The sequence below is a fragment of the Cyprinus carpio genome, chromosome B18, assembly GCF_018340385.1.
Source record: "Cyprinus carpio isolate SPL01 chromosome B18, ASM1834038v1, whole genome shotgun sequence".
Taxonomy (NCBI): Eukaryota; Metazoa; Chordata; class Actinopteri; order Cypriniformes; family Cyprinidae; genus Cyprinus; species Cyprinus carpio.
In genome coordinates, this window is record NC_056614.1 from 3,161,405 (window position 1) to 3,173,409 (window position 12,005).

The 12,005-nt window shown below is 35.8% G+C and overlaps 1 protein-coding gene across 14 annotated transcripts in view; it reads left to right on the forward strand.

Annotated features, from left to right (window-relative positions):
* The window catches only part of LOC109109277 (protein Aster-B-like), a 149,669-nt gene that overhangs the window by 75,023 nt on the left and 62,641 nt on the right, over window positions 1-12,005 (forward strand). For 8 of the 14 annotated variants that reach the window (XM_042743473.1, XM_042743463.1, XM_042743461.1 and 5 more), the window contains 2 exons: window positions 3,792-3,881; window positions 5,225-5,251. In XM_042743473.1, coding sequence (XP_042599407.1) covers window positions 3,792-3,881; window positions 5,225-5,251 — 117 coding nt within the window. The remainder of the gene's footprint in view (window positions 1-3,791; window positions 3,882-5,224; window positions 5,252-12,005) is intronic. The other 6 variants (XM_042743474.1, XM_042743468.1, XM_042743472.1 and 3 more) reach the window with 1 other exon arrangement.

Consider the following 12,005-nt stretch of genomic DNA (forward strand, 5'->3'; position numbering starts at 1 on the left):
TATGTATACTGATATTTTCCTCTGTGAAGTGTCAGTTGTGCTTAAAAAAACTCAGAAGCTGCCGTGATTCCAAATAAGACCACATTCATTATCCATCCAGCAGAAAGGTGGGAACAAAAAAGGTGTTTTTGAAGTGTCTAAGATGGTGTTTGTCAGTAACTGAGACCTGATGTTTAGCAGCTGGTATTTCAGATCGTTTATTCATGCAGCATGCAAAAAGTAGCCTTTTAAACTCAGATTCTGCAACATTAAGTATCTATTGCATGACTCAAGAAGATGTTAAATGTAGCATATGAAACACGATGATGGGGCTTTTGCATCACTTTAAAGCTTAATAGTTTCAGTCCCTGTTTATTGTAACAACAGAAAAGTAAGACAAGCACATCTTTTGGAACAATACTGAATTTACGCTCGGTTTAGTTTACAGCCACTGTAGGCACAGAAGTTCTCGTATTTCACTTGCTTTCCTCATCTTTGTGTGCTATTCTATAACATCTGAGTCTGGGTTCAGTAAGGTCTCTTATCTGGGCTTGTGAGCCCTATGTCTTGTCTCGTAGGGTTTCTCGTGCTGCTGAGATGCATCCAGACCTTTCACAGTCTGCTTTTCTCTGATAAGAGCTTCTGGTGCTATTTTAAGGCACGGGGAACTTATAAGTGTGCACCTTCCAGCTGAGAGACTCTGTGGATGTTGTTAATATTTCAGATATAAGAGTTGTTATTTCTCTGTAGGGGGGGAGTAGGTGTAACATTGTTCTCATAATGCAAGGTTAAAGTCTGTGGGAAAGCCCTAAACTGAGTAGTCTGCTTGTTTAGTGAGCATCTGACTGGAAGAGCTGGATGATGAATTTATGTTTATTTAGATACATAAATCTATTCACTATCATTCAAAGTTTTGGGTCAGTAAGATTTTGTGTGTGTGTGTGTGTTTTTGAAAGAAGTCTCTTATGCTTACCAAGGCTGCATTTATTTGATCAAAAATGTAGTAAAATAGTACATTCATAGAATATTATTACAATTTAAAATAGGTGTTTTCCATTTGATTATGTTTTAAAATGTAATTTATTCATGTGATGCGCAGCTGAATTTTCAGCATCATTAACATTTTCAGAAGATGGCACATTTTCAGAAGTCATTACTCCAGTCTTCAGGGTCACATGATAAGAAACATTTATTATTACTGATGTTGAAAGCAGTTTTTGCTGCTTTATATCTTCATGGAAACTGTGATACTCTTTTCAGGATTCTTTGATTTTTATCAGGATTCTTGGATGAAAATGGATAGAAAGGTCACATAAAATTTTTTAATTTAAAATAGCCTTCACCTTGAAAGTGTAACATTGAAAATATCGCTAATACCAAGGGGATATTCATAAAGAATGTATTTGTATAGAAAAGCATGAAACGATGGCAGTTAAACATTAAGAAATCAAAATCATTACCTTGAATCGGTCAGACATACTGAAAAAATCTTTGAAAAATTTTGAAATTTGAAAAATGTGAATACATATTGCCTAATTGGCTGTGTAATTGGAGGTGTGGCCTTTGTCCTTATTATCAGGTGTATTTAAAAAAAAATGTTTTGTAAGCCTTAGGAAGGTTAATAAAAAAAAGCTAATAAAAATGTTTCTGGACTTTGCAAGTTTGTGTGATGTGCTGGATTTTTCTGAGTTTAAAGTGCATCTATAATAATGATATATTTTCATCATCAGACTGATTAACGTTTCAAACAGGCTGAATTTGGCTCAGTTTGAACAAGCTCGCTGTAGACCAGCGGGTTCCTAGTCTGACGTCAGCTTGAAAGCACTGGGGTTTTGTTTCAGCAGCAGTTAAAACACACAAAAGCATCAGACAGGCAACTGTCATGAATGATTCAGAAGCGTTCTAGGCCACGTCGCGCCTCAATCCACTCTAGGTAAAGACCCATTCTGAGAAAAGTGTGCATAAACTCGCATTCAGACGCAGGCTAAATCACCAGTGTTTTAAACAAACAAGATTCGCCCACACGGGTCAAATGCTGTCAGACCCACTGACCACAAATGAGAAATGTGCCTGCATAGTTTGAATTGCAGATATGAGTTTCCTGTCGGTGCGTAGCCCATAGTCACCACAACCAAATACCTGCACGCATCTGAGCGTGTCTCCCATAAATCCCTGCAGCTGATGGAACGAGGAGATCCAGCAAGCCCAATGGGATTTTTTTATACTTCATACTAGAATAAACAATCAGTTACTTTTTACTGCTTCAAATGGCATCACAATATCCACATATATTAAATCTGATAAAGGGAACACTGATACAGAAAAAAAGCTAAGTGAAACCATACTGGTTTGATTTCATTTGGTGTAAATGTGTCGATGTTATCTAAAGAGAAGGAACAATACTAATCTAATAGTAACCAAAGAGCAGGTCAGCTGTTTGATTTATAGCAAATGAGAAGATAATGAGAATAAGAAATGAATGATTACAAATATTCACTGTACATTTTAATCTAAATTGCATGGTATTGAAATTAAATGCCCTTTACTTCAGCATTGGTTTTAGAAACCTTAATAATGCATGCCAGTGTTATTCAGTAGCCAGCACTTGTTAAACTCCACATGTGGCTTGGTTAAGCCTGGGATTGTGTGCTTTTAGTGGCGTATGAGACTATGAGTATGACTGCACCCTCTTGTGGAGAAATCAGAGGAACACAATTATCATAGAGAAAATACCACAAGCAACTGACCGCTACTTATAAAACAGCCAACTTTTATAAAACATATTACACAGTTCTATGGTTTGTATTTTACACTATAAATTATTATTATTTTTTTATTTTTATTTTTTTAATAAATTAATACTTGTATTCAGCAAGGACACGGCAAATTGATCAAAAGTGACAGTAAAGATATTTATAATGTTACAAAATGTTCTTCCGAACTTTCTGTTTCTCAGAAAAATCCAGGAAGAAAATGTATGACGTGTGTCATTGTGTATCATTCCAAAAATAGTGCCTGTTTTACTCGAGCTAGTCCCACTTTCTAATAAAATATGATGTGCATTTTGTCGAATTTTTGCTAGGTGATAAAGTCTTCTATTCTTCTTTAATCAGCAGAAAAACTGCCAGAAAAGACATGATTCATGTCTTCCTCTGAGCCAGATTACAATTATTTGTTCAGTTCTCAAACCATTTTCACACGTGTGAATGTTTCAGAAGGCATTATTTTATGGATGATCCTGGTTACCACTTTTTCCACTGCTTTGTGGATTGTAAGTTTGAGTTGGGTGCATTTTACATACTTCTTTTTTACAATAAAAACAAATCTTTTGCTATATATATATATATATATATATATATATATATATATATATATATATATGAAAAATCTTCATTCTCATTTTATGTATAGCTGTTTTTCTGACTTTTTTGAACTCTCCATCATGAAATTAAAAAAATTTAAAACTTTTTTTTCTAAGGTGCAGGATTGTGTAATAATCAGAAATATTTCTTGAGTGGCAAATCAGCATATTGGAATGATTTCTGAAGGATCATGTGACACTGACACTGATGCTGAAAATTCAGCTTTACATCACAGGAATAAATTACATTTTTAAATATATTGAAACACAAAATAGTCTCTTTTCTTATAATATTTTGATATATTACTGTTATTTTGAACATATAAATTTTGCCTTGGTGAGCATATAAGACTTATTTCAAAAACCTACCCCAAAGAGTAGTGTAGTTAGAGATGTGTTTAAAGTTGTCACCACAGGTTGATTGACCTTTATTAATATGACTCTTTTGCAGCAGTCAGCAGAGTAGTCAACAGAGCAGCCAGCAGAGCAGCCATGATGATGATTCCAGCCGCTTCCTGACTCCCTTCATCCGTGAGGACAGGTGAGTACACTGTGTGTCTGCAGGTACTGTACTTAAAAGAAACATCAATAGTAAACGTCATGAACTGATGTGCAGAGATACTCAGCCAATCGGACTACTGAGAGCTCAAGCTGCAAAGAGGGATCCTTACATAATGCTTTCCACTGATGTTCAACTCAGTGACTTTAACAAGCATCAAAGGCATAGAATTTTAATTTATTGAAAAGAAAGCCCCTTGAGATGTGACATCTCATTTTCAAGGAGGTCCTTGAAATTTTAAATGGATTAAACAGCCAACACTCTTAAAATTAAGGTGCTTCACGATGCCATAGAAGAACCTTTTTTGTCTAAATGGTTCCATAAGGAAACTTTAACACCTGAAGAACCTTTCTGTTTCACAAAAGATTCGTTGTGGCGAAAGAAAGAAAGAAAGAAAGATAGATAGATAGATAGATAGATAGATAGATAGATATACACACACGTATATATATATATATATATATATATATATATATATATATATATATATATATATATATATATATATATATATATATATATATATTAAACACCAAGCCTAAACAAATATATTTAAAGTTAAACTTAATCTATCAGTGTGCGAAATGCACAGAATGCAGATAAATTCGTTTTTAGACGTTTTGCATGCTTCATGGTAATTACATCATATGAATCATTTTAATGTTTGTTTAAATTTTAAATTGTTTAAGATTTGTAAACATGTTATTACATGTATAATTTAATATTATTATAGATTTATAAATGATGTAAAATTATTGTTCATTGTTCATTTGTCATTTAATGTAAAGACATTTTTGCCTTTTTTATTTGTGGTTTAAGTATCCAAATACATTTTGGGAACACAACAATACATACATCTCCTTGTCTAGATCAAACACACTAAAGGCTGGAATACACTAAATGACTTTTAAAATCTGAAGACACTATAGGCATCATGCAGTTGCAGAGTTAGTTACAGAGAAAAACAGGGCATTATACAATAAACGACTGAGGATCATTCACACACAACCATGTTTTCAGGTCGTTCCAAATGCAGAAACATGCATAGGAGATGTGAAAAATTATAAAAAATTGTTGTAAAATCTGCTCTTAATATCAGCACTTTGTACATTTGGTATCCTCCAACTGGATGGAATCACAGTCTGAGGCTAAAAGCATCATACAAAATTTGTAAAGTCTGACTGCCGAAAATCCACAGACTGATTCTGACTTTTGGAAATTAGCAAACTGAAGTTTGGGACAAAAATCTGGTGAATATTCCTGTAGTGTATTCCAGCTTTACCATCCAGAGTAAACTGATCAACACTCTGTTGATTTTCTCACAGGGCTGACAGCGGGGCAGACAAGTGTAGGTAAGAATCAAGACCACATCAGTAGCAGACGTGTGTGTGTGTGTGTGTGTGTGTCTGTGTGTGTGTGTGTGTGTGTGTGTGTGTGTGTGTGTGTGTGTGTGTGTGTGTGTGTGTGTGTGTGTGTGTGATCTTGATCCACATATCTCGGCAAACCTCAGTGCGATGGTTGTTTTGTTCGAGGTGCGATATCTCAGTGCCCCTCTGTACTTTTGTGAAGTTGAGCCCTGAATACAGTTGCAAGCTACGGAATGTGATTGTTTGCCTTTTTTATTGGACAAACAGCTCCGATCACAATGCCTGGAAACAAACAGAGAACCGTGCGCAGACCGGCCTGTCTGGGGCTTCAGCTTTTTCGCTTTCTCTTGATTTTTGTATCTGATCTCCGAATAAGAAATAGCAAAGGTCAAACATCTGAGCTGTAGTTGTGGGATTAGAGATAAGCATCCGTAATTGTCCAGGAACAGAAGGTAAGTGAAGGCCAAACACAGATTAGATCTTGTGATGAGTCATGAGAACTGATGTTTTTAGACAGTTTTGTTAGTATGGTTGCATCTGTTGGTGTGTTTTGTGCATGGAAATGCTCTCTGTGAAACCCTCTCCACATATTTTTTATTTGTGGCAACTGCACTTACATCTGTTTCTGAAAAAACTGTTTGTTTTTTCACTGGAGTTTTTCTACTTCAGCTCTTGTAGTGCTGCGCGATTCTGTTGCTGTTTTGTATCTCTCTGCAGCTGAATATAAAGATGTATTTCACAAAACTTTCAAAGGTTCAAAGATTGAGGACTTAAAGGGATATTTCTGAAAAATGAAAATTTGGTCATTTACTCACCCTCAAGTTATTCCAAACCTGTCCGAGGTTATTACCAAACAGATGCCAGCAGCTATAGACTTCCGAATAATTTTTTCGTACTATGAAATTCAGTGGCTAACTGTTTGGTTACTAACATTCTTCAAAATATCTTCTTTTGTGCAGGAAAAATAACCTCGGACAAGGGTGAGTAAATGATGACAACATTTTCATTTTTGGGTGAACTGTCCCTTTAAAACTGAAGTTTTTGAAACCTAAGTAGGTCTCTTTCACATTGGCAAAGAGCCTGTGATCCATCCAGTTTTACGGCACCATGACATTCAAGAAGTAATTGTGTTAAACGCATTAGATGCACTTTGTGGACTTTTCTATTTTTGGTTGACATGCTCTTGAAAAAAAGCACAAGAAGCGATGCATTGGTTTGTTGTTGTGACCGATCCATTCTTTGATTTGGAAGTCAAATCTTCTGTGCTGATGCTGAACAGAGGCTGGTCTTCTGTCCTGAAGTGCTGCTCTTTTCTGAGTGGTCAAGACTGTTGTCTGACCACCACCACACGCCAGTTTAACCAGTGACATGAGGCACAGCCCATCTCTTTTGTTTTATGTCACTGGTCGCCTGTGGATTTAGAAAAGCCTGTAAAACCCGCCACAATGGGCGCTGTGTGAAAGAATGGCTTTATCTCATTGTCTCACGTCAATACAAGATTAAACTCAGCCTTTGGCTCTCTGTAAAGAACAGCTCTCCAGTGTCTCACATTGTTATTTACATGCTGCTGACCACCTCGTTTTTGTCTTCTTTTTGTACATAATAGTGCAGATCCATCTGAAAGCATGTATATTTGATATCACAATAGTTTCACCTAATGGCGTTTCACACCCTGACCACAAATGAGTGACCTTTAAAGTTGAAATATGGTTGAAATAATGTCAGTTTAAAGAGATAGTTCACCCAAAAATGAAAATTCTGTCATTATTTACTCACCCGCAAGTTTTTTCCAAAACTTTAAAAATTTTCCTTCTTCTGATGAACATAAAAGACAATATTTTGGGGAATATTGATAATCAAACAGTTGACGGTAGCCTTTGACTTACACAGTATGGAAAAAACTACTATGGAAGTCAATGGTTATCGTTAGTAACTGTTTGGTTACTAACATTCTTTAAAATATCTTCATGCAGGTTTATATATAACATAGCATAGCATAGCATATATAACATTTAATGTCTGAAATTTTGTGTGAAATATGACTTTCTGGAATGATTCGCTCACATACAGTATTATAGAGAGAGAGCAGAATGCTACTTTGCTCTGTCTCTCTGAAGTGCTTGAATATGTCCAGTGATCTGTGCTTGAAAGCATATGAGTGTTGTGCTCTGAGGAGGGTCAGTCCAGGTGAAGTGTGTGACTCCGGATGAGGACATCCGCAGGCTCTAGGAGTGCAAATCCCTCCATCATGGTGTCTCCCAGCCGCAGCCAGAATTAGCCTCAGATTACTCTCAGCCACAGCGGTTCTGCCATTTCCATAACCCTTTCACCCTCAGCCTCTCTCCTCCTCACTATCGACAGCACAACTGAACCCAACACACCACAGCATGGCCGCTGTACTAGAGAAACTCAATTTACGAGAAACGAGAAAGGGAATCCTAAACTTAGAGAGAGAGAAGGTGAGCACCTACAGTACTTCAGTGCTTCTTTCAGTGGTTTCTTCAGTGGAAACGTGGAGGTTCTTTGATGTTGTATCAAACTGCTTTCCTGTAGTAGGTGAGTGAATGTTAGATGGAATCAGACTCTTCTTTCCTTTGGTTATGATCTGTATATTGCATGATCATCTAAATTAAGGCATCTATGGGTCCATTAAGGACTTTTAACATCTACGGAACATTTCCATTCCTCAAAAGGTTCTTTATAGTGGAAAATTTTTCTTCACACCAAGAAATAAATGGTTCTAAGAACTGTTCACTGAAAGGTTCTTTGAGGAACCCAGAATGGTTCTTCTATTGCATCGCATTTTATTTTTAAGAGTGTTATTTGACAACGGTTATGTTGGCGATGGGAAAGATTATAATGCGTCATTAATTATCAAGGCTATTTTAAGATGTCAAGGAGAGCTCATGTGTTTGTGCAAGCATACATTTGAAATTATTTGTGTTATATATTATTGTAAACCTACTACATGTGAGGAGAGCAACATCTTTAGGAAATTTCTAATTTTTGTAGGTTCTTCAGATCAGTGTATTAATATCTTAGAACAGAGGAAAACTAAAGCTCTTCTCGGATCCTTGAATCATCAGGTTGTTTTCTTTGTTCAGTTTTTAAAGTTAAAATAGTTTAGTCTACACTGAAAGTTTAATTGGTTTAAAAAGTTTAATTTGAAGCGATTTTCACTCAGAAATTGCTAGTAAATTTTCAAATAAATACAAAGCAACACATGGATTAAGTATGAAATTTTGAAGCAGAAGGACAGAATTTTCTTGTAGAACATACTTTTATTTACAAGTTCAAAAAATCATTTTTTTATAGTGTAGTTATGCAAACATTCTCATTTGTGGAAAACACAAGATTTAAGCATTTGCTCAAAGTGTGGAAATAGAAACCTACACTGATCGTGTCTTTCTGCTAACTATTATGATACTGCCTTATTTTAAATGATATTTACATTATACAATATGCAGATACAATTTTCTATAGTTTTTGTATTGCACTTTTGCTATGTACACTGTAATGCATTCTATCTTTTCATACAGTATATGATTGTAACCAAAGTTAAAAGGCATTATAATATATTTGAAATATATTATATGAAATCTTATGTAAAATATATTTTATGTTATAGTTCAAGATGAACACATACTGTATGGGATCAGAATCCCGCCAAATGTATTGCAGTCATAGATCGAAAAATAATAAGCATAAATAAAATATTTAAAAACACATGTAAAATAATAACGCACAAAACTGAAAAACAAATGCAATTTTTTTTTTAAATAACAAACAACGCGGTCATTGATCGTAAAATAATAAGCATGAATCAAAAATGTAAACACATTTAAAATTATATTGCACAAAACTGAAACATGAATTCAAAATTTTCCAAATCGCAAACAAAATCAGGTTTCCTGCTCATATGTTATATTTTTGTGTGCTTATGGTTTTTCCCCTTTGCTCTTGTTTCCACGTTCTGCGCTTGCGTTTCTAAATGTTGCAGTTAGAGTTTCATGTAAATCAGGGGGGGCTTCAGCGTCACCATTGGTACACAAGTTCTAGATTGACAGCTGCTCCTCTAGCCAATCAGTCCAAGGGGGAGTTGACGTCACTCCGATGCGACTCGTGGCTGCTGTGGTGGCAGGTGTGTGAGGCAGAGCATGTGAGCGGAGTGGAGCGGGAGCGAGCGGGGAGCGCTAGCGGTCGGGTCTTAGCGCAGAGCGGCATTTTTAAAAGGACGGAGCGTCGCTCTATTTCCTGCTCCTATTTCGCTCCAATTTCGCTCTGCTCACCACGAGTCTGAAGCATGCTCAGTCAAGCCTGACCCAGAATCCATCTGTCTTTTACTGTCATCAAAAGACTATTTTCATTCAAAACTTGGCTCAATAATGGAGTTCAAAAAGTACTTTAAAAAAGAAAACGAGAAATCATACAGGTGTACTATTAAAAAACGAACTAACAGTGATTTATTTATATAATTAGGCCCATTAATTTGTTTAATTTTACAGCAGTTTTTTTGTACAATTGATATAAGCCAATTTAAAATTTAATCCTGTGCGCTGCGCAAAAGTTAATTTATAAGAATGATGGCCTAATAGTTAATTTACTTTTAAAACGTTTATGTATATTTTTGTTTATATAATTTTTATTTATATTATTAGGCCCATTTATTCGTTTAATTTTACAGCAGTTTTTTTGTACAATTGATATAAGCCAATTCAAATTTTAATCCTGCGCGCTGCGCAAAAGTTCAGTTATTAGAATGTTGGCCTAATAGTTAATTTACTTTTAAAACGTTTATGTATATTTTTGTTTATATAATTTTTATTTATATTATTAGGCCCATTTATTCATTTAATTTTACAGGAATTTTTGTGACTAATTTGTCATTTGTAATTTGAAATAAAACATCTCTATTTGAAAAATGTTGTTGTTGCTCATTAGTTCTTTAGGAGGTAAGGCTGTGGTCTAATCAAAAAGTCATATATAGATTTTTTTTCTTTTTTGGAGCTAGCGGGGGGCGATTTGAGTGGAGCGCGAAGCAAACTGCGTTGAGCGCTGAGCGATAATGAGCGGAGCGGCCTGATGTAGCTTTGAGCGGGGGAGCGGAGGGGTGAACAGTTCCGTGAGCGATGAGCGGAGATTCTCACCGCTCCACTCCGCTCATATGCTCTTGTGTGAAGTAAAGGGGTTACACGGGAGTCGATTTTCAAATCTCTCCCGTCCCACTCCCGCAAAAAAAGATCCCATCCCGTCTCAATCACACAAAAAATACTGGGGGAAAATCCCATCCCGTTTCAATCCCGGAAGAATGACTCACGTTCCCTCCCACTATGTTGTATTTCTTTTTGGCCGGAATCTGTCACAAAAAAAATCAATAAAATAAAATACAGTACAGATCACAGCATGCCCACTTTAGTTAAATAAAAATTAAAAATGTAGTTTTTTTTTGTTATTTTATTGAACTGAAAGCCATCTTAATGCACATTGTGCATTGCAAACACATTAAATTTAATGTAAAACATCCATGCTAATACACACGTTTTCTATTTTTTTTTTTTTTTTTCATTTGAGCGTAGACATTTCACTGTCTATAGATTTATTTTTCATACACAGAGTTTCGAAGTTTCTCGCTCAAGTTCACATGACCGAGACGACGACAGAAACCGCATCGTTTGCTTTAATTATTTTACAGAAGCACGTTCCGTTGTTATTCTAAGTGCACACAAATGAACTTATACGGATTCGAAAGATTTATTACTTTTATCTGTATGAACAAAGATTACGGAGTATTTTAAGAGCCAGTGAGAGCACCGGTGCCTATCTGTCCTGATGTGAGTGCGCTGCTGTTCAGTTTGCGCACACACTTCAATAGCGCACATTTCTGTGGGTTAACATTAGATTGAGCGGCCATGTAAAGTTATGACTACATACATCTTTTAGATGAAAAGCTATATTTGAGGTCTATGAATGATAGCTGGGCTTTTGGATGTCCTGTCCGATGTAGGCTACTGTATTACCACATAGACCAGCCATTAACAATCTCTCCTTCACGCGCAGGTCATTCACTGAACCAGCCACACCAAAGCAGACAGGAGGAGAACATAAATAGTGTTAATCGTCTGTTTGTTTACGTCTTTTATTGATTTTTCTGAACATTTCTGCCATATGCACATGAACTGACAGTCACCACTGATAAGCTACTACTAAATATTGTAGAAACTTAATTTTCTGTAAAGTTGCTTTGTAATGATTTGTATCGTAAAAAGCGCTATACAAATAAACTTGAATTGAATTGAATTGAATTGAATTGAATTGAATTGAATAAAGACACAGGGGAAGTAGAATTGAGTTCAAAATTAAAATATAAGCCTACAGTTTATAGTTTATTTAAAAGGTAGGCTATATTTGTGTATAAAGTTGGGGATCAAAGTGTTATTACGATTCCCGGTCCCGCCCCCACTCCCGCTGACATTTTTTCCTGTGCCGTCCCAATCCCGTGATTAACAGTGTGAAGATCTAGTGTGAGAATGGATAACCAGTGTCAGAAGGCAAATCCTGGACGATCTCAGGTAATTAGCCATAAACATTTTGTTAATGGGTGACAGAAACATTCACTTTGTGTGTTATGATCTTTTCTGCAAGCTCTATGTAGTCCGACTAGGCCGATCTAGCTCGTTAACAGGTGTCTTGTTAGTTTGGTTTAGTAAGCAATACTTTATATTTTAGGCATTGTAGGGTT